This window comes from Taudactylus pleione, unplaced genomic scaffold, assembly GCF_031769625.1.
Source record: "Taudactylus pleione unplaced genomic scaffold, aTauple2 ptg000093l, whole genome shotgun sequence".
In the NCBI taxonomy this organism is placed as follows: Eukaryota; Metazoa; Chordata; class Amphibia; order Anura; family Myobatrachidae; genus Taudactylus; species Taudactylus pleione.
The window spans coordinates 23,310,891-23,338,783 of record NW_028284495.1 but is presented as its reverse complement, the minus strand read 5'-3'; the positions used below and the strand labels follow the sequence as shown (position 1 = coordinate 23,338,783).

Genomic DNA, 27,893 nt, shown 5'->3' with positions numbered 1-27,893 from the left:
GCGCACACAGAATATAGGCATGCCACATATCATTTCACATGCAGATGCACCCTCAGTCGCACAAATAATATAGGCATGCCACGTAGCATTTCACATGCAGAGGCACCCTCAGTCGCACACATAATATAGGCATTCTACATATCATTTCACATGCAGAGGCACCCTCAGTCGCACACAGAATATAGGCATGCCACATATCATTTCACATGCAGATGCAACCTCAGTCGCACATATAGTATAGGCATTCTACATATTTCGCATGCAGAGGCACCCTCAGTCGCACACAGCATATAGGCATGCCACGTAGCATTTCACATGCAGATACACCCTCAGTCGCACACAGAATATAGGTATGCCACATAGCATTTCACATGCAGATGCACCCTCAGTCGCACACAGAATATAGGCATGCCACATAGCATTTCACATGGCATGCCACATAGCATTTCACATGCAGAGGCACCCTCAGTAGCATACAGAATAGAGGTATGCCACATAGCATTTCACATGCAGAAGCGCCCTCAGTCACACACAGAATATAGGCATGCCACATAGCATTTCACATGCAGAAGCACCCTCAGTAGCATACAGAATATAGGCATGCCACATAGCATTTCACATGCAGATGCACCCTCAGTCGCACACAGAATATAGGCATGCCACATAGCATTTCACATGCAGAGGCACCCTCAGTCGCACACAGAATATAGGCATGCCACGTAGCATTTCACATGCAGATACACCCTCAGTCGCATACAGAATATAGGCATGCCACATAGCATTTCACATGCAGATGCACCCTAAGTCGCATACAGAATAGAGGCATGCCACATAGCATTTCACATGCAGATACACCCTCAGTCGCATACAGAATAGAGGCATGCCATATAGCATTTCAAATGCAGAGGCACCCTCAGTCGCATACAGAATAGAGGCATGCCACATAGCATTTCACATGCAGAGGCACCCTCAGTCGTATACAGCATAAAGGCATGCCACATAGCATTTCAATCAGCAGAAGCTGCTTGTGTATCATTTTTGCATCACTGTGCGAATAAGACGCATTTGAAGGGAAAAAGTTGCACAAACAGACTGTCCACGCTATAGAGTCACGCTACGGCATGGTGCGACTAGAAGAACTGCTTAACTCGAAAGGAAGTAAGATGTATGTGGACACATCTATATATCAGCTCTGTAACATATACTGTAAACTCATTTGAATCATTTTTGTTTACAGATTGTTCTTGTGATGTAGATGGAACAATAAGTGGAGTAGGTGAATGTCACCAGGTAATACATGAAACGTAGGCTCTATGAAATTGGATTTAAAATGAACATGGTTTTGGATGACTGTTTTTGAAAACATTTTATGTAGAAATGGTATTGAGAAAAGCATGTGTGCAGATAACATAAGGCAAAAAACACAGGAACCCAAAACAAATTCATAAAAAGTTTAGAAAGCAAATTAAAATATAAGAACGTATTCATCTGCCAAAATTGATCTTCCTAGACTAAGTGGGTTTATGCCCATTCGGGAAGCTTGGGACTGTTAGGATTCTCCACAATACTGGCTACAGGGGTATGGTGACAGGGCACTGTCAACAACGATGACTGCAACACTTTTATATGTCACATGCAGCTTACATGATATAAGCCTGTTTTAAACTTACATCAGTCAGCACTTTGTATTAAAGACCTCATTCCTGCCAAGATTCTCTGTTGGTTCTTCATAGAGTCTTGTTTTGTTTTTCTGCTTTTGGATTTCAACTTTGTCCCTCCTGATTCTTCCCAAGCTCATCGCCTTCTTGTCCTCTGAGGGTTAGTGTTGTAGTGTCTCTCTGATAGAATCCCAGACATGTGGTTCTCTCCTGGAAATGTTTAGTCCTGTTTACACTTTGATCAAACAAAGGACTTCAAAGGAAACATTGACTTACGAAACACAACAAGGTTTTGACACATTGAAATATGTTTTACTTCAGTACCTATTTTCCAGTATCTTGACTCTAGTCGAAACAATAGCCCCAATGTTCACTCCTCTGAGTATAGTAAGACCAGTGCTCAACCAGAATGACAACAAGGACTTCCTTTACCCCTGCACCTTATTTTCTAATAGGTTCATGTCCAACCAAGGTCAGCTATGACTTGGAAATCTGGGAGTTGTTGGCCACTCTGAGTGCCCAAACTTTGGGGAGGGCCAAGATTCCTCCTCTATATCTTCACTAACTACAATAACTTGCTGTATATTCATAGGCTGCAAGCGATGAATTCTCAGCACACACATTGGGCAGTATTTCTAATCTGTTTCGACTGCACTATAGCACACTGGCCTGAATCCATAAACATTAAAGCTGATGCCCTCTCACAACAGTTCTCTCCTGAACGATCTGGGTACCAGTTGCATATCCTGCCATGGTGACACAACTCCTGAATAACAATATATGCCGGTGACAGCAAAACTATTGCTTAGTTCCTCCTAGAATTCCAGTTGCTGATTGTAAGTAAGGATATCTCACATTCATCCAAACCTGCACTACCTATGCATGCACCAAGATCCCATGGACTTTATCATTCAAACTCCTAATACCCCTGTCTATGCCATGGACCGATGTCTCCATTAAATTCCTCACCAACCTCCTAAGGCAACACAACCATCCTGGTGGTAGTGGATCATTTCTCCAAGTCCACTTTACTGCCTTGAAAAACTTCAGTTCGACTCCAACTCTCCCAGATCTTCAACAAAGAGATCTTCTGGCTATACGGGCTTCCCGTGGTGATTATCCCTGACCTAGTATTCCAGTTCTCGTTAGGTTTTAGATTGTCTTCTGCAAGAGACTGAGAATTTCATTCCAGTTCGCCTCCAGATACCACCCACCGTTGAACAAAAACAATCCCTCAAGGAGTTCCTACAATGCTTGCCTCAAATGCAAGGATGACTGGTCACTATTACTTGCAGAAACCTGGTCCAGAACTACACTAGGATATCCCCTTCTACTTTAATAATGGATTCTACCAAGTGATCATTCCCTCAGTAGTAGTGTAGTGACTGTTGTTGATAACCACTTGCTATTCTTCATTACATTTCTTTAACAGAAATTGTTCATTGAACACTCACTTTATAAAGAAAATTGCTGTACTACATATTTCAAGGGTAATAAGCCATCATTATCACATACATAGATCACAAAACTGTCCCATCCAAAATATAAACAAAATAGGAAACTTGTGAGATATATTTTAGCCATAATTACTAATACTGTAAGAGCATCATTAAAGTATGTTTCTGAGGACGCCTAACTGTATTCTAGCAATTACTCAGTAACAAAAATGTATATGGCGGAAATAGATAATTACCATTAATATTATAATTATTATGCTGGGTTTCGTACCTGTTTTATTTTAATGTCCTAAAAGGGTTAACGGAACAGTCCTTCCCGAATTGTACCACACAGCAATGAACTATACTAATATAATAAGAACATTGTGTCTGTCTGTTTGTTCCAAGTTGGCACAAAAACGACTGAACCGATTTTCATGCATCATTTTGTAGTTGAAACTCCTAGAAATAACCTGCACTTTGTTTCATCTCGATCCGGCAAGTTAAAGATGAGCAATAACAAAACCATAATGTATTTACATCATCGATGCAAAAGATAGGTGTGGCACCATGTGCAAGGCGGGTAAGGGGTTGGGGGAGAAGTGCTTTGGGCCTGCGTTCACTTGAATAGGATAGGCTACATAGCCATCTGTGTACAGGACACACAGTGACAAGGCGTTGCTGCCACCAGTCTGTATAGCGCTGCTGGTCACGTGGGCCACTCCTATGACAGGGCCGCTTCGCAAAGCAATACAAATAGAACACCTCAAATAAAAAATGTTGGCAGAAGTGATTTCATTGTGGGCAAAGCCGCGGGTAACAGCTAATATAAATAAATTACTCCAGCAATGCACACACCTTTATAAACAGTCTTTATAACCAGTTTTAGTATATCTCTTCATTAGAGACACAACACAACTTCACTATAGTTTTACCAGTGTTCTAGTTGTTGCCTGGATATTCTGGTTTTTAAAAGTCCTATATGGGCTTCTGAATTAATGAGACACAGGAAGTGATGCAACATCACAGGTCAGTGTTAAGCTGTGTACCCGGCTGACGGCAGATGTGACAGAACGACATATCATGCAGTCAGTATATACACCACATGATCTGGTGAACGACTGCACCATGCATGGGGTCGTCAGTCAGATCTTCATATTGGCCAGCATGTACAGCAGATCTGAAGATGCGACGGAGGACCCACGGGAGCGCACACAGGCCCTGATGTATTACAGATTGCTATTGCGATTACGCACACAGATGGACAATTGTTGTGTACTGCGTATGTATTGCAGTGTGTGTGCGCTAAGCCATCACTGCGATCCCACTGCAATCACAGAGACCATGCAGAGTCATCGCAGAGTGATTGACAGGAAGTGAGCGTTTGGGGGTGGTGACGTGGGAGTGGTTGTAGAAACGCAGGCGTTCCTGTCCATTCAAGCACCGTTGCCAGGGTATGCATAAATTAGCCACTGCGACGGCATACGCAGCTTGAGTGCTCAGTGCGTGCGATGAGGTTAGTCATTTCTGAGTAAGGTCAGGGCTGCTGTAATTTTGCGTGAATGGCTGATGTTACTCGATGTTCCTAATGTATACGCAGGACTGCAAGGTATTACGTATGTGAGATAGCAGTAGTGGGCGTCTCTATGCTGGCTGTGTGACGGCTTTGCGATAGCATTCATTAGCATATTTACACAGATCCGTAATGAATCAGGCCCATAGTGTGTACACATTTGACGATTTAAATGATTTGTCATTCCAATCTGTCTGAAATTGGCAAATCGTTCAAAATATCGTCTAGTGTGTACCCAGTCTTAGGCCTTGTCTGGGGAACAGTCATTTCCATTTATGCCACTGAATGAGATTTAAATTTGTCAATCTTCAGCATATAACAAATAAGGCTCAGGTGTATTGTAAAGAAAATACATTAAATTACCCTTAATATATATATATATATATATATATATATATATATATATATATATATATATATATAATATATATATCCTCAAATAATAATATAGGTGAGTGCAATTTTTCTTTTCAGACTGAGGGAGATTGCCATTGTAAACCAAACACCTGCAGCACATTGTGTGGAACCTGCAAAGATGGTTATTTTTACATAGAAGGCAAGAATTACTTTGGATGTAAAGGTAAGATCATGCAACAAACTAGCAAGTCATTAAAAAACGCTTTTTACCATTATAGGAAAATAAATATTTCAATCCACAGTAGATTTGTTTTAATAAAGGTGCAGTTATTATCAGTGTGAGCCATTTATGAAGCAGATCCGCATATTACCCATTAATAGTAAAGGTAATATGATGCCATAAATCAATATTTGAGGACTATGCCCATCAACATATGTATCCATTTATGTAACAAGATGGCTACTGTGACAGAATGTAATTATTCTGACGGCTGATGGAAAGAATATTGTTTGGGGATAGTTGTTCCATAATGGTTAGTGACAATATATGGCAATAGCGATTACGCACGCAGTCTCACTGTGAAGGTATGCTAATACTCTGCGATCGCTATGCCATTGCAGCACAACACAAGGACGCCCACCATACCTTACACACATCCGTAAAACTTAGTAAGACTGCAAAACCATCAGTAACATTGAGTACCATCGCAGCCTCACGCACACATGAACAAGCTCTGACATTACTCAGAAATTACCAACCTCATCGCACGCAGTAAGTACACAAGCTGCGTATGGCATTGCAGTGGATAATTATGCACGCCCATGCAACGACGTTCAAACGCACTGGCACGCCTGTGTTTAGCCGACCACCCCTCCGTCACCACCCACAAACGGTACATCCTGTCAATCACTCTGCGATGGGTTTGCATAGTCTCCGCGAACGCAGTCCCGATCACAGTGGTGTGTTCGCACACTGCGATGCATACGCATGCACAGAACACAACAATCGGCAATTGCGTGCGTATTCGCAGTTGCGATTCTTACTGTATCAGGTCCTATGTACCTTGCCTCTAATGTGCCATTAGAGGCATTTGCCGGGTACCCAATGACCAGAGGGTCTGATTCAGAGCCATTCGTAAGCGGCCGCTCGTTTGCTCCGAGCAATGTTCGCACAACTGCACATGCATATGGGTCGTAATGCGCATGCGCCAACCAGTCATTGCGATCGGAAATCGAGCGCTCGCTAAATAGCGATTGCCTGCTAATTTGAGTGACAGGATGAGGCGTTTGTGGGTGGTAACAGGGGAAGGTGCTTGAAAACGGGTAGTGGAGATCCGAACGCAGGCGTGCCAAACGGTCAAAACGGGCGTTTTAAGGGTGTGCATAATTAACAAAGCAGCGTCAGCGGCCACGTCACTTGGTTGTCCCTTAGCCTGAACTGTTCGCATTATTGCGATAGGATAAACCTACCACAAGCACTGCGAGCAGTTCAGATGCCTTTCGATGTACTCGATTAATAAAATAAATAGCAGAGATGACGTAGGATGCGAGCGGCCAGGGGGCGTCTTTACAAAATAGCGAGCGCATGTTTCGTTCGCTCGCTCAGACATAGAGGCATCAACAGACCGCAAAGAGCGAGCGCTCAATTTAAATAGCCGGCCCCTTTTTCTGACCGAGCGAGCGCAAATAGCGTGCGGCTCTGAATCAGGCCCAGAGCTCCATAACCAGGGGAGGGATATGTTCAGTACTTCTGCCTGTTTGAATCAGGACAGGGGAATAGTATGCAGGAGGCCAGCATGGAGCCAGTTATGTCTTCATGTACCTGGCAGGTGAACAAAGCATCACAGGTACATGAGAACAATGATTTAATGTTGGCATATTGAACTTCACCCAATACTAGACCTTAAGTTTTTAGTGGAATTATTCTATAGTTACAGCTGGATAGCAGTTGTGGATAATGGGCCTGATTCAGAGATTTACGTTAGTGGCACTGCTGCTGCGTCTTAGTATGCAGCGGTGGTGCTAAAATATGAAAAAGTCACAGGCGGTATCTTAAGTAAAAAGACGCTCATTGCCCGCTTCTGCAATCCTATGGCTACATCCAATGAGGCAGCATCGGATCATGTGCGTGAACATCGGACATCTAAGTTACCCTCAGGTAACTCAGGATGTCCTGCACAATCACACAGCCAGGACCAGTGAAGCTGTTTCTATGGATGCTACCGCTGGCTTCGGTACACCAAGAAAACGGGGCCGTCACAACCTAATTTATTGAAGCGCTCCCTGTCGCTGCCCCCCAAATGCCAGCACTTAAATCATGCTGCGGCTTTTGGGGCACTGCGACCGATGGTGCAGGACCTGAACTGCACATGCCCAGTGTGCACATCATTAAACATTGGAGATTTGCAGAAATATCACATTTACGGAAATCTCTGAATCAGGCCCAATGTGTAATGATGTATGTCCATATCCAAATCTGAACAAAAAGATGGAAGTTGCTTGAACCCAGGAAAACTGTGACCGCAACTGAAAATGTAATTTTGAACTTTGTAATAATAATTGTAATGATCACCTGCTCTGACATGTGTAACATGTTTTATGGTGTATGCATTGACATATTAAATCAACCAGCACATCGCTGACAAATGCAATATGTCAGGTGGGAATTTTGCATTGTGATGTTAAGTTTTGCAATTGCTTATTTTGTAACAGGTTGTCAGTGTGATGTAGGGGGCGCTAAAAGTCATCTGTGCGATGAATATTCAGGAAAATGTGTTTGCAGAAATAATATTGAAGGCACAAACTGTAACCAGTAAGTTTATAGTGTTTGTTTACAGCTATTCAGTTATATATAATTATATTTATGATTGATTTATGATTGCCACGTTTTTTGTGATTGATCTGTTTTTGTCTTGTCTTTGCTAACCCATCAGTTCTCACAATTAAGCTTTCCCCATAGTGGCCAAGTAGTACTTATGCTTGACTCCCATCCAACCCAAGATGCTCACTATTTTACCTGATTGTAGACAGAGGTACAGGGGGAAGCAGAAGAGAGCTATCACTATGGCCGGTAATTCAGCGCCAGCTCAGTCTGGAGGTACATTATGTAATGGATGATTACATTCTGATTAGACAGTAGCCAGAGCCTACACAACCCCCAGTGTCTGCACCTATTACACATCTTTTGTCCATAGTGTAGAATACTATAGAGTCTGCTGTGTTTCCTACTGCTCCTTTTGTGACCATACTCTGCAATGAGGTTACAGTCTCCATGAAATAGGACTTGTAAGATAAGTAGCTAGCGGATATCCATAACTTCTGCATAAAGCTGCGTGTTATACCGGTTCCGCAGATAGCACTTTATTGGATATCTCATGAGAGGGCTGAGAAACAAACATTTAAACTACTTGCTACTTTCTTTGATCCTCTTCTGGTCCTATAAGTAACTGAAAGATTTTGTCACTACAGGGAAACACGGGATTTCCATAACAGGATGCACTTTCCCATTTTCATATTCTTAATAAATGTAAAGAGCACACATACAGTATGAAAATGTTATAGCTAAATATAATCTTCTTCCCAAATCATGCTGTACACTACTAAGAGCTGGTGTCAGGACTTCTATAACGCTAGAAATACTCACAGATTTATATTCATATGTTTAACATCCCAATCAATATATGTATTCTTGTAAGGGAGACTCCGGACAGGTAGAGTTCTTTCTGCACTCCCTCTAGTGCCAGTGTGAAGATAATGATTGGGGCCTAAACATGGGTCCCGTAACTGTACCTCTTGGAGAGAGTAGACAATTTACATACATATCATTTTTAGTATAATATATCAAGAAACATCTTCATCATTTCAGTCTACAAAAATCCTATTTTTCCAGGCCAAAGCACAACTACTACTTTCCTGACCTTCATCAAATGCAATATGAATTTGAGGATGGTACAAGTGCTAATGGAAGGGGTGTTCGGTTTGGCTACAATCCCCAGGAGTTTCCAGGGTTCAGCTGGAGAGGATATGCCCAGATGTCCTCCATACAGGTAAGACACAAAGCCTGGCCTGTGATGCCCTGTAGGTGTCTCCCTCCAATACCTCCAGCAGTCACCTGTAGTCTGAGGCAGTGATAGTTCTACAACACAGACCAATATGGTGGAAAGTCACTGCACTATTTTGGTATCTCTATACTTTATAATGGACTAAGCATCGACCATGGACTGTAGACCTATATCTAAACTGTGAGACAATTACCAGATTTATCTTACGTAACATTATTTATTAGTAACACAGCATTTCTGTATTGTACATATAACTTTTGCTTAATAGTGAGAACTAGCTTTACTGCCCTTGCCTTCTTATATCAGTTCAGTATGAGGTAAAACATAGATATAACTACTGTGTAATATATATTTGGACTAAACAAGTATGTTTGTATTTGAAACCACAATCTTAGCGCATTGTTAAGAACTGAAAAGTCACATTACTCCTCCCTTTAGACTAAGCCCTCACAGGCAGGCTCCTCTCCCCTCGTTCTCTAATGCTAGTGCTATCCCTACTACCACCAAGCCTCTGTTCCTGTCTCCCATCCCCCACCAGCGACTCTCATCCTGTATGTTATCCCTTGTTGGGTACAGGATCACCGAATGATGTTTTACTTTCTACCCCCCAAAACGAATTTTCATTATTTGCCTTTACTAGCCATAATGAGAGCTTCTACAATTCCCCCTTCCCACATTAAGTCCATACTGTGTTTGGTTGTATCATTTTGTTATAGTTTTCTGATTTATTGATGTATTTATGTAAAATTGTATTTTTAAATTCCTATATGGCACTGCTGATACCTTATGTTGCCATATAAACAGAACATAAGAATAATAATACTCATAGTCATAATATTTTGTGACAGTGCGAATTCTACAGCACATTTCACCCGGGTAAGGTATTTGTGTAAGGCTCTGATTACTACCACCTCCTCTGAAGCCTTGCCCACATTGCCACACTACAAAGGGCTCTACAAATCCATTTTACATTGGCAGCACCTTCTAATATGTTCAGTCTTTATACCTTGATTTTCATGAAACTCAATACTATAGCCAGAATGTAAACTGCATGGAACTCCCAGGGCCCCCGGACCTTGCCTATCAACCCATGGTTGCTACTGCAATTAACTCCAACTTGGTGTACTAGTTTGTGTTCTGTTCTTCCGGTCTGTAAATGACACTACTCTGTCCCCGAGGACATAACTGCTAACTCTGCTCATAATGGGGCTGATGCTCCCGCATAGTGGGCATTAAACAAAATGCTTATATTTGCCAATATATTTAGGTACACACATCATCGAGGTGCATACCACCCCCAAGCCAAACGATCCATGCGTTTGGTGTGATAGTTGTAATCAGAGCCATAAGTAGGGGTGTGTGACTGATGCTGCCGCCCTGGTAGCACCTATATTTGGCCTGAAGTCTGCCTGTAACAGCACACTGCAGCCTGGAGAGCCGCCCGTCGCGTCTTTGGTATGCACCAGGCGCTTACTATCTTGGTACCTGCTATGGTACTGGTTGTCATCATCATCATTATCATTGCACAATTGCAGCACGCTATACTTGGTGCAGAAGGTCTGTCTTCCTCCCAACTATTAATAGCCAGAAGTTACAACCTAGTTCCACCTTTCCGGTCCCAAATGTAGATGTGATTGAAATGCTTACGACTCTACATTGCACATACTTATGTACAGTATGCTTAGCATGCGCAGTGTGATAACACGAAAGATATGACAAGATCAGCCCCAATATATAAACTAGTCCAGCAAGCCTTCAGACATTTTTTTATTTTAGTATATTTTCTCCCCATGTACCTACATACAAAGGGCCAAATGTAATAGGTAGTCTGTTTTCGTAACAGTACAAACTCGCACTTTCTCTTACTTTTAAAAAGTGCGAGTTTGTACTGAAACTCGCTAATTCAATAGCCTGCGAACTTTTCAGCTCGAGGCTACTGCATTTGCGAGTGCAGGCGAGTTTAGGACTATGTAAACTGACACCTTTTAAATAATGCGAGTAGCATTAAAAGGTGCGAGTTTTAGAGAAGCCATCACAGATCAGTGAGATCCGTGATGGCTTCTGTGTGTGTTTTAAAAAAAAAAAAAAAATGTGCACCCCCTCCCCAAAAGCATAACCAGCCCCGGGCTTTATAAAGCCTGTTCTGGTTCTAAAAATACAGGGGCCAAAATGCGTAGGGGGTCCCTGTATATTAAGAACCAGCACAGGGCTTTGTTCCCTGAAAATTCCAGAACCAGCACCAAACTCTTTCTAGTGGGGGGATAATGCCACAGCCAGGGAAAACCTTTCACCGGTTTCCCCGGCCAAAGCATTATCCCTGACCGCTAGTCAGTCCAGGCTGGGGATCCCTGGGGAGTTGGGTACCCCCCCAATAAAGGGGTACCCCTCTCCAGGGCACCCCAGGCCTAGAATTATCAGGGAACCCCTACTCGTTTTGTCCCCTGATTTTCCAGAACCAGGACCAGCTGAACAAAGCCCTGTGCTGGTTCTTAATATACAGGGGCCCCCTACGCATTTTGGCCCCTGTATTTTTAGAAACAGAACAGGCTTTATAAAGCCCGGGGCTGGTTATGCTTTTGGGGAGGGGGTGCACCTCATTTTTTTTTTATTTAAAAACATTTTACATAAGTACACACAGAAACATGTACATATCTCATGGATATGTGCATGTTTCTGTGTTAATCTGACCTGCTCAGGATGTACTCGCTAGCCTGAAGCAGGTCTATTATTTGGGGACTTTTGGTAATCTTTTTTTGCGAGTCTGAAACAGACACCCTATTACATTGGGCGAGTTGATTGTTTTCAATGTGAAAACATCTGGATGCGAGTTTGAGAATGGAGAGTTTTAGTAACTCTGAAAAATGCAAGTTTTAGTGAACAGACACCCTATTACATTGGAGAGTTGTGAAAAATTGCGAGTTTAGCACCAAACTCACAATTTACTAAAACAGACTACCTATTACATTTTGCCCAGAATGTATGTATATTGCCAGCTCTACAGTCAGTCATGTGATTATGTGATATTTAGAGCTGTCTCTTGTTTTGCTTTGTCTCTCTGCAGTCTGGCCTGGCTATTCATGTCTGCAGCTTGTATTCTCTTCTTTCATCTTCTTAACTAAGCTCAGCTCATTTTCCTAAATATCTGTAACAGAAATGACTCAATTGCTGAAGGATTTCCTCATAAGTGAGGCTTCATTTGTAAGTGTCTTTCTTTTGCATATGTATGTTTCCTGACTTTATTTATTTTCTTGAATAATGAACACTAGCATTACATCAGATAACATGCAGCGTACTTGAAACTCATGAATACATACCTTTTGTCAGCAATCAATAGGTTGACCATTTGTAGCGACTAATTAATATGCTGACAGGAGGAGAAGCCGGCAGCCTTATACCAATTTCTTATAATGCTAGCTAAAGCATTTTAATTGTGTAGAATTATAAATGTAAACATAATGGTAAAGCATCATGTTTAAAGTTACAACACGGTTAAAATGTTTTTAAATAGCTGGATTGGGAAAGCGATCCCGGCGCTGATAATGCTGATGGTCAGAATCCCGGGAGTGTAATCCCAATGGTGGAAATCCTGATGCATGCAGGTAAGTATTCTAACCCTAACCCACCTTTCCTGAAGCCTAACACTAACCCTCCCCTCCCGCAGCCTAAGCCTAACCACCTCCTCCGGGAGCCTGACCCTAGCCCCCCCGCAGTAAACCCTAACCCACCTCCTAGTGCCTAACCCTCCCCTCCCGCAGCCTAACCCTAACCCACATCCTAGTGCCTAACCCTAATACTCACTGTCGGAATTCTGGAGTGGTGATTTTGACTGTTGTCGAGATTCATGCACCGTGATGCTGACCATCGGCATTGTGTGCGCCGAGATGCCAACTACATCACAAATAGCTTTACAGTCGTGTCAGCATATTGACATTCTCAGCATACTGTATTCACTGTCAACATATTGATTGTCTACAAAATGACGTATGCAATCTGCACCACATGTGTAACCAGCAATGTTTATCTCCCTCTGTTAAAGATCACCTTAAAACACAGGCCAAATTAGGTGATAAAAAGAGTGACTTATTACAGTATGATGGGATTATTACATGGAAATGCACTTTTGTGCACACAATATACCTGGTGGTAAGTGGTGAGACATTATGAGTAGGATGGTACAGTATGAAGATGCAGCACTGTCATAATAGTATTAAAAATAAAAGTAGACTTTCAGGATATTTTTTATCCCGATAGTCTACTATCGGCACTGAGAAATTAGGAACAAATTCATATTACTTTTGATGAAGTATTTGATTTTAGGCAAAATGTTGCATTAAGTCCTTGCTTTATATTTTTAAGGCCAATAGAAAAACTGATAGCAAGAAATAACACAAATAAAGAAATAAAAAATAAATATAGTTAATTTGAACAGTTATTTCTTTCTTTCTGTTGTTTTCAGATAGTAGTATTAACTTTCAACAAATCCCCATTAACTGAGAATGTATTTGTATATATTAGGAGTTGATTGATACCTAGGGCCTCCTTCAGAGGCGGTCGGAGGATGCAAGCGGTCACTGGGCGGCCACTTGCATCCTGACCGCCCGCCTCTGTTGCGGTCGTTAGGCTGTGGGTTAACACCCACAGCTCTAATGACCGCTCGGGTGATGGTCGCGATGGTCAGAGACCATCGCGACCATCGGGGCTTACGACGAGACCCTAGGGTAGGGTCTCACTTGTCGTAAGCCCCGGAGAGCTTCTGGGTCTGTCTGAGCCGGAAGCTCTCCACTGACATCACTAGTGATATCAGTGGGGCCTCCCTCAAACGGCAGGCGTTCCCATAGGAATGCCTTTGTTTGGGCTGCCACCCCCCCGGCCCGCCTTCCAAACGGGGCGAGCTGTCAATCAACATCGACAGCTCGCCCCCTTTGGAAAGAGACCCGCTACGACCAGCGCTGTTGGTCGTAGCGGGTCTCACGCATGCGCACGAGGGAGCCGGCTCCCTCGTGCGCATGCGCACTGGCAAAACATCGAGGCAGCCGTGCGGTCGTAGTGAATAAGCTCCCTAGTTCTTTTAATCCGTCACGTGTATACTAAAGGTGCGTGCACACTAGGCGATCAGGAAAGACAGTACGATTACGACATCGTAATCGTACCGTCGTTCCTGATCCCCTGTAGTGTCTGCACTGAACGATCAGTCGTTCAGTGCAGGCACTGTCCATCATTCCTGAACATGCCAATCTGTCGTTATCGTCAGATTGTGCTGAATGTTCAGGCAATGGACAATGTCGGAAACGACCAGCGGGAGTGCGCATCGCTAGTCGTTTCCGACATAAAAGTGCACGATTTGTGCACGATTACTGAGCGATTGCACGATTATGATGTCGTAATCGTGCAGTCGCTCAGTAATATCGCCCAGTGTGTACCCACCATTAGTGTAATTTTGCATTATGTTTCATTGCCTATGTTTTTCTACAGAATGAAGTAAGGATACCAGTTAGTGTGGGCAAATCAAATCTCAACTTGTTTCGTATTATTGTGAAATATATTAACCCTGAGATGGATCCAATAACGGGACGTATTACTGCCTACAGATCACGCTCAAGCAAAGGTGAGCATAGCAATATACTATTATAATACAGAAGTGACATGAATATAGATAAAATGTCCTCTGTAATATATTCTCATATTTGGGGAGTAGTGATGTCACATGTTTGCAGTGTACGGCTATGATAATATAATTGTCGGTGAAGGTAAAACAAACACCTGGATATGAGGATCACTTTGTACAAGCAAAGTGCTTTGTCTCAAATTAAAACTGATGTTCTGCAAGGAATAAAGAACTTCCTTACTGTACAAATTAAATCTTTAGTAGTATCGTATCCTTATATTATGTCATCTGTTTATAAATCATTTCCTGTGGCTCACAATAAGTTAATATAATATTTTATGTATGTTGCATTCCTCACAGGCTGCCCTTGCTGTGTGCATGTAGTCACTACTAGCTGAGGATAAAGCTACATTTTTACCTGCTGCTACATTAGCTGTGCTGTCTGGCTTATGGCAGCTGCAGCATGAGAGATTTGCTGGGAGTGCAAACACCTATGTACTTTTATGGACAGCCGGAACAGAGCCAGATTAAGTCCACAGTGGTTTTAGGCAAAATACTGGTTTTGCGACTTCACCCTTCTAATCTATCCATACGAAAATGGCTATCTCATGGAGCAATGGTCAGATTAATGACCACATGGGCCTGGAGCTGAAAATGTTAAAGGGTCTATACTAAGAAGGGGAGGAGCGGTGACCAGTGCTGTGTGGGCGTGGCCAGTGCCATATGGGTGTATACACCCCTACTCTTACAGCCCCACTGCCTCCCTAAATACATAAAAGTAGAAAAATTGCATAATTTTGTGAAAAAACTAGAAATACTATTTAAAGACTTATGAAGATGGGCCCATTTGTATGTGAGGCCTGGAGCTGTAACTCCATCCATCCCATTTTTAATCTTGCCCTGCACTGCACCTCTCCACCATACATATGCTTATCATGTACATATCCACAACATTAGGTCTCAGTTTTTCTACTCCTATTCTACATTTTGAACCTATATGCCTATAGACATACTGCAAAATCTTTCAGACAGCTTTATATATAATACAACCCCCTCCACAACATTATTATATCCCCCTACTAAACCCTTACTCTATTTACATACACACCTGTCCCCACATGGCATTAATGCACACACATCTGCCCCTACATAACACCACCTCCCACCAAGACACTCAACACTCTTTGAAGTAAGTACATTGATCCGTGCACCCGTCAGCAGGGCCGTAACTAGGGTAGTGCGACCTGTGCCAGGGCACCGCAGGGCAAGGGGCACTGTTTGGGCCTGTCAATATTCTGTTTATTATCACTCTCACTCACTCTTCTTTTATCCCCCGCATCTCCTGGCCTCCTCTATCTCTTCCCTGGCCTTTCCCCATGAGGCCATGACCCGTTTTCAGGTGCACTATCTCCCTTTTTCAGGCTTACTATCTTATGTCCCTATTTAAAAAATGGGGGGGGGGCATCAATGCTCTCTCTAACACAGGGCACCAAAAAGTCTAGTTACGGCTCTGCCCATCAGTAAGTGGAGGGAAATGGGAAGGGAAAGAAGGGTTATGGACTTAAGCTGGTTACACACTAGACGATATATTGTCCGATCCGGTGGATCGGGCGACATATCATCCACATTGGCCAGTGTGTACCAGTGGACGATATAGTCAGCGGGTGCCATGCTGCCATATGCAGCATGGCCTCCGCTGTTGCTCCGTCGCTCCTGGCATCGGCAAGTGTGTATGCACTTGTCGATACCTGGACCCCCGCCGGGTCCCGTCGCGAACAAGATCGTGCTGGGTACACATCATTTAGTGGGTACCCGTCATTACAGTACAGTGGTGGTTGGTCCTAGAAGATGAGTCAGTCACCAGGAAGCACCGCATTAATGGGGTTAGGCACTTTTTTTCATTGGCAACCATAGCCAGGGCCTTGATTATCCCATAGCCTTCCCACATTTAGGATCCACTACTAGTCTAAAGGGAGATCCAGCAGAAAATAAGAGACTATGGTCAGATTAGAGTAGTCCAATTTGAAGGGTTGAATCCTTAGGGAGTAATTACATAGATATATGTTGAAACATTTGCTGAAAGCAACCAATACCCAGGACTCAGAAGGAAAAAGATTAAAGCCTGAACATTTATATTTTGATATATTCTTTTGTCTGTAATGTCATTTATACAAACAATAGTCTCATGCTTGGCTCACGAGTATTTTCTGGTAAATGTCTTGTTTTGTATAGGTTCATTAGATATGAAAGATATTGTGTTCCCTCCAAGCAGAGAGCCAGCCTTTCTTACAGTGCCAGGAAACAGCTTTGCGGAGCCTTTCTCTCTGGTCCCGGGAAACTGGATAATCACAATTGTAGTGGAAGGCGTGCTCTTGGTAAGTTCTTTGCCCTCAAACCACGGTTAGCTTTTAAAAAAATATTACAAATGCATTTGACAATAACATTTGTTTAGCGCTGATATACTGTACAGCTTGTGGGGAACAAGTTCCTCTGCATTCTGCATATTTCATGTCTCTGTGTCCCAACTTTTTCATTTGTATTACTCATTCAGATGTGGACTGTATTTCGATTTTCATGCATTTGTGCGATTATCGGTGGACTGCGCATGCCTCTTCTCTGCAATGCGCACGCCCGGTGATTGAATTGCAATCAAATGAGACAATGGTTGTAGTGAGAATTTATTAGCTAGTGATTCACAGAAAGGGGTCGTTTTGTGAGGGATAGTAGTGTCGTGGCTGTTTTCGGGGTGTGTACCTGCCTATATCTGCGATCCCGTACACAGAAAATTTGGCGCTAGTGTCTCAGTTCCCTCGGCCTTTCTGCTTGACCATAGGGTTACTGAGTTGGTTGATTATTGAAAGATCTGCGACCATCGCTGCATATTTGGATGCAGTTGCTTGGATCTGCAAGGCCGCCGGTGGGCGTCTCAATAGATTTCCAAGCGGCTATAGCATTAGCATAGTTCTGCACGGAAGCTGCATATAAAATCACATCTGCTAATGCATTAATGTCCACATCTGAATTAGAGATGAGCAAGTTCGGATTAGTTCGGATTTTCACGCCTAGTTCGGATTTTTCCCGCCAAAAACCATGTCTCAGAAAGAGGTAAAACGTCGTCTTTCATGGACGAACATCATCATTCCTGGACTGATGATGTTTGTCCATGAAAGATGATGGTTTGCCTCTTTCTGAGACCCGATTTTGGCGGGAAAAATCTGAATTTGGCTGGAAAATCCGAACCCGCTCATCTCTAATCTGAATCAAGCCTTGCGTTTTTCATGCTCTGAGCCTCCAAATGACACAATGACTGTCATCAATTGTGGCAATAAAGCTCCTCCAATCAATACATGCACACCCCTAACACACACTTATATTTTCTCAGAACACAACCAATATAACATTTAGGATACGTATAATTTTATTATATATGCCCAAAATAAACTGTGTCTGTGTATTATCATACTAAACCATTGTATTTGAATGTCATTGTAGGATTACCTTGTGCTGCTGCCAAGCGATTACTATGAAGCCTCCATTTTACAGCTAAGAGTTACACAGCCATGCAATTATGTTGGACCAGTTGGTGAAAAGTATGTACTGTATGTCTAAGGAGCCTCTAGCTGAATTTGTTATTCTGCAAATGTAGTAAACCAAATAACAGTAATATCAACAGCCGTCACTTGCTAGAAGCCCCTTTTCAACACCATATTTGAAGTTAGTTGACAGTGTAGTTTTTTGTTACATCTCTAAAAAGAAAAAACCTAAAAAAAGAAATGTAATCAGGAAACTCACCAGTAGGGGGCCTTACGTGTCCACTTGGAGTAAATCATTTGTTACCTTTCAGTGATGCTATCAGATTCAGAATGTACTATTTATTTCTTTCTCAACTGCACTTGACAATTGGGAACAAACAAATGAATAAAATAAGACTGGTTATTAACAGACAACCGGAGGACACAGCTGCCATGTTACAATCTATAGTTGCCAATCTCTATGAAGAATGTGACTTGATGGATAATTTTGTGAATCCAAAATATTTTTTATAGTTGCAAACTTCAGATCATCCCACTTAAGGATAATAATTCCCTTTAAAAAAATTATTCAACATTACTCTAAGTCGGGAGCCATACATTTGTCATGATATTTGTCCAAATGGATAAAGCCCATTCATTCTTTATTTTTTTAAATTTGACCATTTATGTTAAAAAAATTTTGGATGTGTTAGAACAATAATAGTATTTTCTGAAAACTATATCCCCCAATGTCTTCTGAAAAAAATCATGGTATAATTTATTTGGGTATCGCTGTAAATAAATCAGTGATATTGATGTTAGAATGTGAAAAAAGACCTGAGCACAAGGGTGAGCAAACCCTCAGCAGCAAAGGGGTTTCCTCATAAAGATGTTGGTTCAGAATCGCACATCAGCAGCCACATCTGCTGCCGCATTCTATGTATGAAAAGCACTAGATCTATGCAGCTGGAACACCCCTATACATCTGCTTGTCATCTCTATCAGCCTGCATTAGCACCGGCCGAAGGCTGGCGCAAGGAACATGTCTGAAATTGCCAGATGTTTGCATACACCTATTTCTGAATCCTTCTAGTCGCTCACAGCAAACCTATGTTACGCGCAAACGCACTGATTCCATCCAGACCAGTTATGCTCATTTAACCACAAGTGGATATCCGTCTGCCTTTCATGCTACTCTGACAAGCCCGCAGATCCGCTGAGATGTGCATGTCCGCCTCTGATGGCTTTGGGTACATACGCAGTGGGAAAAACCACGTCTGTATCTGAATTAGGCCCTAAGTCAATTATACACCACCATGAACCAAAGTCTAGATTAAAGCCCTCCCTTTTCATGCACCTGTGATAGACCATTGACCTAAGCAGCCACTATTTTATAAGACCGTTTTATTAGTAAATTTCATCTCACATATTTCTTCTGTTCCCAAGCTGTTTAGTTTATCAGCATTTGCCCATGGATAAGTTTGCATGTGTCCGTGGTACTGAGATGGAGTATTTCAAACAGGATGGTGTAAATCGACCTATAATTGTTCGACAGCCAAGTCTTGGACACCCCTTCATGGCGGACATTTCAGGAAGACAGGTGGGATGGCCTCATTTTTAAATCTTTTTTTTCTATCAATGACCTAAATAAATGAATGTCTCACATTCCCAAATGAAATTATATGACCATCAGGATAGGGTATAATTGTGCTTATAGAAACAAATGGGAAATTATATCTTGCGCCAGTCCCATTCCAGCCAAAGGATTTGTCTGGGTTCAATGTGTTCACATTGTACTCAGATGGATCTTTTGGCTGGAATGGGATTGGCACAAGATATAATTTCCCATTTGTTTCTATATTCATGTGTATACAAGTAGTGGTGACTTGTGTTTTGGGTCATTATCTGCTGCACTTCTTGTGGCACCCAGGTTAGGTTTCCATTTAGCTATTTATTATTATAATTGTGCTTATGTTTAAGCTAGTAAAGCATTATATCCAGAATTTAGCCAATTGATAAGAAGTTTTTCAGGTATTGAAGTTTAGCCGAATTACTAGGCTTGTGCATATTTGAAAGGAATTCTCCTGAGATGTAACAATTGCTGAATACAGAGACTTAATTGCCTAAACATACATATTAAATTTAAACCCCTGCTGCTTACATTAAGCAGACATTTTAGAAATCCAAATGTGTCCTGTAAAAAAATCAGCTTTGCGGCACTGCTCATGTAAATGGTACTGTTTGTTGCACTTGTAGTTCTCCAGAGGCAGCTTTGTGTTGTGCAAAGGCAAGTTGAATACAGTATGGCATGCACATGTAAGTGTAGCAGGACCGTGCAGTGGCGGCCTAGTTTTACTTATTTCCATATTCATCTCTTAGGAGACATATTTATTGTGGGTCCCACAGGCCTGCTGTAAAGATATGTTCTGATGATGTTGGGAATACCAACATGTTATTTACTGAGCTAAGATAGGAAGACTATAAGAATAGATCAACCCTGTAGGACTGCCCACATGGGTGTGTGCTAGTGTGGTGGCTGCATTTGGTATTAGTTGAAATAGAAATTTATATTAAATACTATTGTGGAACTTCAAGTCCCAGCAAGACCTAGTATCCATTGACTGCTTGGAGGTTGTGGTACTTGATACTGGGAAACTGTGAGCAATATTGCAGCCAGGGCACACTGGAACTTAATCTCTCTCTTCCCCTATCCCCCATTGTCTTGCCCCCCCTTCTCATTCTCTCTTCTACCACCCCAATATTCTCCTGTTCTCTCTTCCTCCATTCCAGCATTTCCGCGCTCTCTTCACTTTAATCCACATTTGTCCAACTCATTGTCTTCACCCACCCCACCATTCGCATTCCCTCTCTTCCCCTACCCCACCGTTCGCGCTCCCTCTCTTCCCCCACCCCACCGTTCGCGCTCCCTCTCTTCCCCCACCCCACCGTTCGCGCTCCCTCTCTTCCCCCACCGTTCGCGCTCCCTCTCTTCCCCCACCGTTCCCGCTCCCTCTCTTCCCCTACCCCACGTTCATGCTCCCTCTCTTCCCCCACCCCACCGTTCGCGCTCCCTCTCTTCCCCCACCCCACCATTCCCGCTCCCTCTTCCCCCACCCCACCGTTCCAGCTCCCTCTCTTCCCCCACCCCACCGTTCGCGCTCCCTCTCTTCCCCCACCCTACTGTTCTTGCTCTCTTCCGCCACAACAGCATTCTCACTCTCTCTCTTTCCCCACCCCACCATTTGCTCTCCCTCTCTTCCCCCATCCACTGTTCTCTCTCTCTTCCTACACCCCACTGTACCCGCTCTCAATTCTCCCACCTCCTCTGTTCTCTCTCTTTCTCTCTACTCTCACACTCAGACACAGACACCCATTATTCTCACACTCTCTCTTCCTCCACCCCCTTTTTCTCTCTCTCTCTCTGCCCACGTTACAGTGTATATGAGGATATATGCACAGATGCATGTACCTGCTCTGGGTGTGTAATGGTTATAGTGTGTATACAGGGTATATAGGTGTGTATTTTTATAATGTATAATGTATAATTATATACAGGGTATATAGATATACACTGTACCTGTGGTAGGTGTGGACGCTCCAATTGCTCTCCTGGGGATGCAGTCTCTGCTTGGCAGTTACGGGCCAGCCTCTGTCCCTCTTATAGGCTCTCTATGTGCTCCCCGTGTGATTGTACCATGTCATGTGAGAGCTCACCTGATGCATATCACCTGCACCCTATTTCTCAGGTCTCCATGCAGTGGCTCAGCAGCAGCAGACAGCCTGTCTCACGCTCCACAGCTGTCTCATGCTTGCCCCTCTTCCGCTGCAGGGGGTGCTGCTGTGTGCCCTGATTGCTGCTAGACACAGGTAGCATGAGCTTCAGCTCTTCTTCCCTGGCTGGCTAATGTGGCTGCCAGTGATCACTGCCTCATTCTATGGCCAGTGCCTGGGGAGCCCCCAGGACCCAGGTGGAGTTATGTAGGGGGTTGGGACCCTTTTCCTTGGCAGTGTGGCCCAGTTCAGTGGGAGGAGCAAAGAGAATTGCGCTAGAATTGTGTTGACATGCGCTAGACACATGCTTTAGCTCGTTATATAATAGATATCACATTTTTATTTAGTTAAATGAATTCTAATAAACATTTACCTTTGAATCTGCAGGTGGAGTTACGTTTCAGAGTAAACATCCCTCGGGTTGGGTTTTATGTGCTTATTTTTGAATATGTCAATGAAGACACTCAGCAATTCTTTATTAATGTGATGACAAACAATAACCCTACTGCTACAGCCAGAGTCAGACTGTACAGCTGTAGGTACAGGTACGGTGCTACTTCTGTTATACATACTTGCTTATTGTAGATTAGCATTATTTGTCCTCTATTACTGGGGAAATGATAACCAGATTTTTAATGATCAGAGGGTGGACAGGTATAAGGACTTTGGTGAATATTCTCTCATTACTTTATTCTGTTATCATGCATACTCATTCCTTTATTCTGTTATCCTGTATACTCATTACTTTATTCTGTATACTGTATACTCATTACTTTATTCTGTTATCCTGTATACTCATTACTTTATTCTGTATATTGTATACTCATTACTTTATTCTGTTATCCTGTATACTCATTACTTTATTCTGTTATCATGTATACTCATTCCTTTATTCTGTTATCCTGTATACTCATTACTTTATTCTGTTATCCTGTATACTCATTACTTTATTCTGTTATCCTGTATACTCATTACTTTATTCTGTATATTGTATACTCATTACTTTATTCTGTTATCCTGTATACTCATTACTTTATTCTGTATACTGTATACTCATTACTTTATTCTGTTATCCTGTATACTCATTACTTTATTCTGTATACTGTATACTCATTACTTTATTCTGTTATCATGCATACTCATTACTTTATTCTGTATACTGTATACTCATTACTTTATTCTGTATACTGTATTAATTTTCTCATGTCAGTGTTTATTGATCACGTGCTTAGTTCTTATAAATGTAATTGTGTACAGCTTCCTGCATGTGCACGTCTTGTCCACAGAGCTCACATTTTGCAGACATACAGAGGTGTCATTATATGCTGTGGCTTCAGTTGCACCAAATAGCATTTCTTGGCATGCCAGGTCTCGGGCGACTCGGCCATGCCAAGGGTCTTTCTGCTCTAAATGTGCCTTTTATTCGCATTAATATAACAACTGTAAGCAAGAAAACTACAGTACATTGTTAGATTACACTGATGAATTTGCTGTGCGACATGAATCTGTTTAAAAAGAGCACGGATGCAAGCAACGGCGGCTTTTGCTCATGCCAAGTTCCGTTGAGCTTAATCTGCGACTTTCTACATGTATAAAACCAATTCCTGTCTAGTTAATGTCACAGCCTAGTGTATCTGCGATGCGCATAAAATGCTAAATTTAAAGAAAAGCACGGTAAGATACTCCCCTCTGAGCAGTGATGCCGGGCGTCACATGCATTATGGCTGTAGATGCTAAGTGTATGAGGACACATCTGTACATTCTGGGTCTCATTCAGACCTGCTCGCGAGTCGATGTTACCCAAATGCGCATGCGCACGACAGAGGCTGCTCCGTCGTGCGCATGCGCGAGACCCAGCGAGCGACAGGGAAGCCGTCGCTCGGGGTCTCGCTCCAAAGGGGGCGTGCTGTTGATGGTGATTGACAGCACGCCCCCTTTGGTGGGCGTGCCGGGGGCGTGGCTGCCCAGACGGAGGCCTTCCCATGGGAACGCCTACTGTCTGGGTCCGGCCCCACTGATATCACTAGTGATGTCAGTGGGAGTGTTTTTTTCTCTGATAGAGCCAAAAGCACTCCGGGCTTGCGACAGACGAGACCCTACCACAAGGGTCTCGTCACAAGCCCGATGGTCGCGATGGTCTTGACCATCGCGACCATCTTTTTGGCCGCTCGCATAAGCTGTGGGTGGTCACCCACAGCTATGCGAGCGGCCAGGAGGCCGCTCCAATTTTAGGTAGGCCGGCCCTGATTCAGAGCGGGCGCTCTGGTCAGAGCGTCTGGCTCTGAATCTGGCCCTCTGTTCACAGCCAAAGAGCAGAGAAAGAGACTTTAATCCCTAAGCTGCATACACACGTAACAATTTGCTAAATGAATGATTTTAGTAAACAATTTTCGTTCATTTTTTCAAGGGAAAAATGAACGAAAATCGTTTACTAAAATTGTTAATTGAACGATTTTTACAAACTACAAATTAATTTTGATACTTACCTTAATGAAAATCGTTCAATTGGACAGTCAGAATGAACGATGAACTACAAACTACAAACGTGAACGCGCATGAACGATTATCGTTCATCGTTGTACATCTGAAACTGAATGATTTTTTTAAACGATTGAACGATAACGATTAAATAATTAGTTAAATTGTTGAAAAAATCGTTGTTTGTGTACGCACCTTTAGAAATATGTGAGCCATCGGAGTCTAATCAGGATACAGAACAGACCAGCCTAACCTGGAATAGAAGGCGATTATGACTATGGTGTATTATCTTGGACTGCACTCTCCCGTACATTTATACCCCTTGCTATATCCTGTAGAAGAGATGACCATCAGTAGAATGCTTGTTACGTCCCAATCACTTAGCTCCAGCATGTGCTGCAGATGAAAGCAGTGAATTTATATACTTAGTTATTTTATAGCTCATTGGACAAGTATATTATGGACCCCGAGGAGCTTATTAGCTTACTTTTTTGTATTCTTTATGGTCTTATCTAACTTACAAACTATTGTACTTATAAATCTGCCTAAATTGCTGCTCTCATACAAAACTGGATTTCAGTAACATTATTGCACATTTTATGCATGTACAAAAAGGTAAATGCAATACTTGTTTAAATATGGATGAGCTAAAATCAATATATATATATTTCATTGTTTACGCCAGCTTCCTGTGCCGCAGTATTGTAGTAGACAGCATGAATCGGATTGCAGTGTTGGAGTTGTTTCCTGACACTGAAATACATGTCACAGCGTCATTAGTCAGTTTCCTGCTGGTGAGTTTTTCCATCTAAGAGAAGGTTTTAATTCTCTTTTTGATTCCCAACTGTTACTAACATAACATGGCTTTCTCTGCACATCCATAATGCACATTTATTGCCTTTGCACAATGTGCACTGGAACACAGCAACCGATCAGCTTTTATCTGTGCAGTACAAATTAGAGACTAGGGATGGCCCTCGACCATCAACCTGATTGGCCCGCTGATCCATAGAGCAGGGCTGACAATTAGAATAGGGCTGACCATCGATGGGCGAAACCATTGATGGTTTCATGCTGATTGATTGATATCAATGGTTAAGCCACGGATGGCCATCCCTATTAGAAACTGAAAGCAAGTATTTGATTGGTTACTGGAGTCAGTGCAAATTGTGCCTCTAAATTAATTGGATTAATTGAGCCCAGCTACATTAAGGGGATTACAGATATCAATTTGACCGTCACCAACATATGTTCAGGGTGCTGGGTATTCTGCTACACAGAAGACAGTATTCCATGATTCACATATAACTTTATATACTTTATTTGTTTAGTCTGTATGTCTGTTGTGTTTATATTTCAGAATAGAGTATGCATTGTTCCTATAGAACAGTTCAGCATTGAATATGCTGAGCCAAAGGTGCACTGTATTGCAGTTTATGGACGGCCTCCTAATCAAAGGTAAATGTGCAGTATTTATTTAATTTCCATGAAATGCAGAATTATCTACATGATTAATTAAATATACTCCCTAGAACTGCAACCATTCAGGGCCTGATTCAGATTTGGGAATAGAGTAAGAAAGAGCAAGTAACTGTGCATCTTGGTAAAACCTTACTGCACTGAAAAATGCAAGTTCACACTCTTAACTATGCTAAACCTTATAATAATACTGCTAAAATGCACCAAAGAGATTCAAGGCATAATAATGGCCATAATTATTGGCCTGTCCACCGCATCCGGGTGACATCTATTAGGCAGGTCCCTAACACTCCTATGGAACCAATACAGGGCACGGGATTCCCCAGGCCAACCCAGCAGAACTGCCCCATGGCATCACACTAGTGCGAGTGATAGTTAAAGAGACTCCTATGTGTTAAGTCTTACATAAGTGAGAGGTTATAATTAAAAGTGTATGAAGTGCTACATATATAAAAAACAAACTAAAGAAGTGAAAAAGTGTACATTATGATGCCATGAAACAGTCCAGCCACACCAGCCCAGAGAGCCCCGCGCCCCAATACCAGTCCCAAGACTAAGGCTGGGTACACACCTAAAGATTTTCTGTCCAACCATCCAACTAGTTGATTGGTTGGAATGAAAATCTGATAAGGGATGAAAGCAAATGACAATCAGCAATTTGCTCCCAAACAACAGAAAAAGAAGAAAAACTGTTGTTTGAACAAATTATTTAGATCAACATTTAACAAACTTGTCTGAACGACCATTTCCATCTGTTTTCTGGCATTTAGGAGCAAATTGCTGATCATTAGTTACTCCCATACGTTACCAGATTTTCATTCTAACCAATCAACTAGTTGGATGGTTGGACAGAAAAGCTTTAGGTGTGTAGTACCCAGCCTAACACACAGCATATATAAAGTAGGTCTTACCCTCACTGTGCCTTATTAGATATGCAGTCTTGGAGTGCAAGGACTCCTTGCTAATTAAAAACACCCAGGAACAGGTACACTTTTTCACTTCTTTAGTTTGTTTTTTATATACAGTATGTAGCACTTTATCACTTGTAATCTCACACTAGTGTGAAGCCATGGGGCAGCTCTGCTGGGTTGGCCTGGGGAGTCCCGTGCCCTGTATTGGTTCCATAGGAGTGTTAGGGACCTGCCTGTTAGAGGTTATCTGGATGCGGTGGGCAGGCCCATAATTATGGCCATTATTATGCTAAGAACCTCTTTGATGCATTTTAGCAGTATTATTATTAGGTTCAGCATGGTTAGAGTGTGCACTTGCATTTTTCTCTTTCTGCTTGCAGCACTACAAGTCTCAGCAGGTAGCGCCTCACATTGTGCTTAGGGTGTGCAATCTAAGGGCCCCTCTCCCCTACACATTAAAAAGCAGCCAGTATTTACTACACATGCAAAAAATGTTTACGTATTTGCACCCTTTGCATTGGGACATGATTTGTCCAGGTGCACAATTACTTGCTCTATCTTATACCCCTTTTCCACCTAAATTCCGGGTCTGACCCGGAGTTGGAACAAAGTTCCTATGCGGATCAGATCCGGAATTTTGCCGGTGCCGACCCGCTCACACCGGAGTCGGGTCTGCATAGACCCGGCTTTTCCGGAGTGAAAGTGGTCGCTTGGAGATGACGTCATCTCCAAGCGCCACTGACCCGGAGTGCGCTGTTCTCACAGCAGGGTTTCACGGGCTACGCCCGTGTTAAACCCTGCTAGTTACCTGGGTTGGATTGCCGGGTCACTCGACCTGGCAATCCAACCCTCTCCCCTTTTACACCAGGGAGCTGCCCGGGTTAACCCTTCAAAATCCCGGGTTTTAGCTCCGGTGTAAAAGGGGTATTACTCTATTCCCATATAGAGCCTGAATCAGACCCTCAGTCCATGTTACTTACTCTAGTGTTACTACAGTATATCCTCTTACTTTCTTTTCCATCCATCCGTACTGTAAAACCAGTTCGCAAGAG

At 42.6% G+C, this 27,893-nt stretch overlaps 1 protein-coding gene across 2 annotated transcripts in view; it reads left to right on the top strand.

Moving 5' to 3' along the window:
- Positions 1–27,893, top strand: part of LAMA3 (laminin subunit alpha 3) — a 286,414-nt gene that overhangs the window by 126,282 nt on the left and 132,239 nt on the right. For both annotated transcript variants that reach the window (XM_088469607.1, XM_088469608.1), the window contains exons 18-28: positions 1,238–1,290; positions 5,142–5,247; positions 7,737–7,836; positions 8,914–9,070; positions 14,558–14,690; positions 16,923–17,065; positions 18,183–18,280; positions 19,649–19,802; positions 22,361–22,518; positions 25,137–25,245; positions 25,812–25,909. In XM_088469607.1, the coding sequence (XP_088325733.1) occupies positions 1,238–1,290; positions 5,142–5,247; positions 7,737–7,836; positions 8,914–9,070; positions 14,558–14,690; positions 16,923–17,065; positions 18,183–18,280; positions 19,649–19,802; positions 22,361–22,518; positions 25,137–25,245; positions 25,812–25,909 (1,309 nt within the window). The remainder of the gene's footprint in view (positions 1–1,237; positions 1,291–5,141; positions 5,248–7,736; positions 7,837–8,913; positions 9,071–14,557; positions 14,691–16,922; positions 17,066–18,182; positions 18,281–19,648; positions 19,803–22,360; positions 22,519–25,136; positions 25,246–25,811; positions 25,910–27,893) is intronic.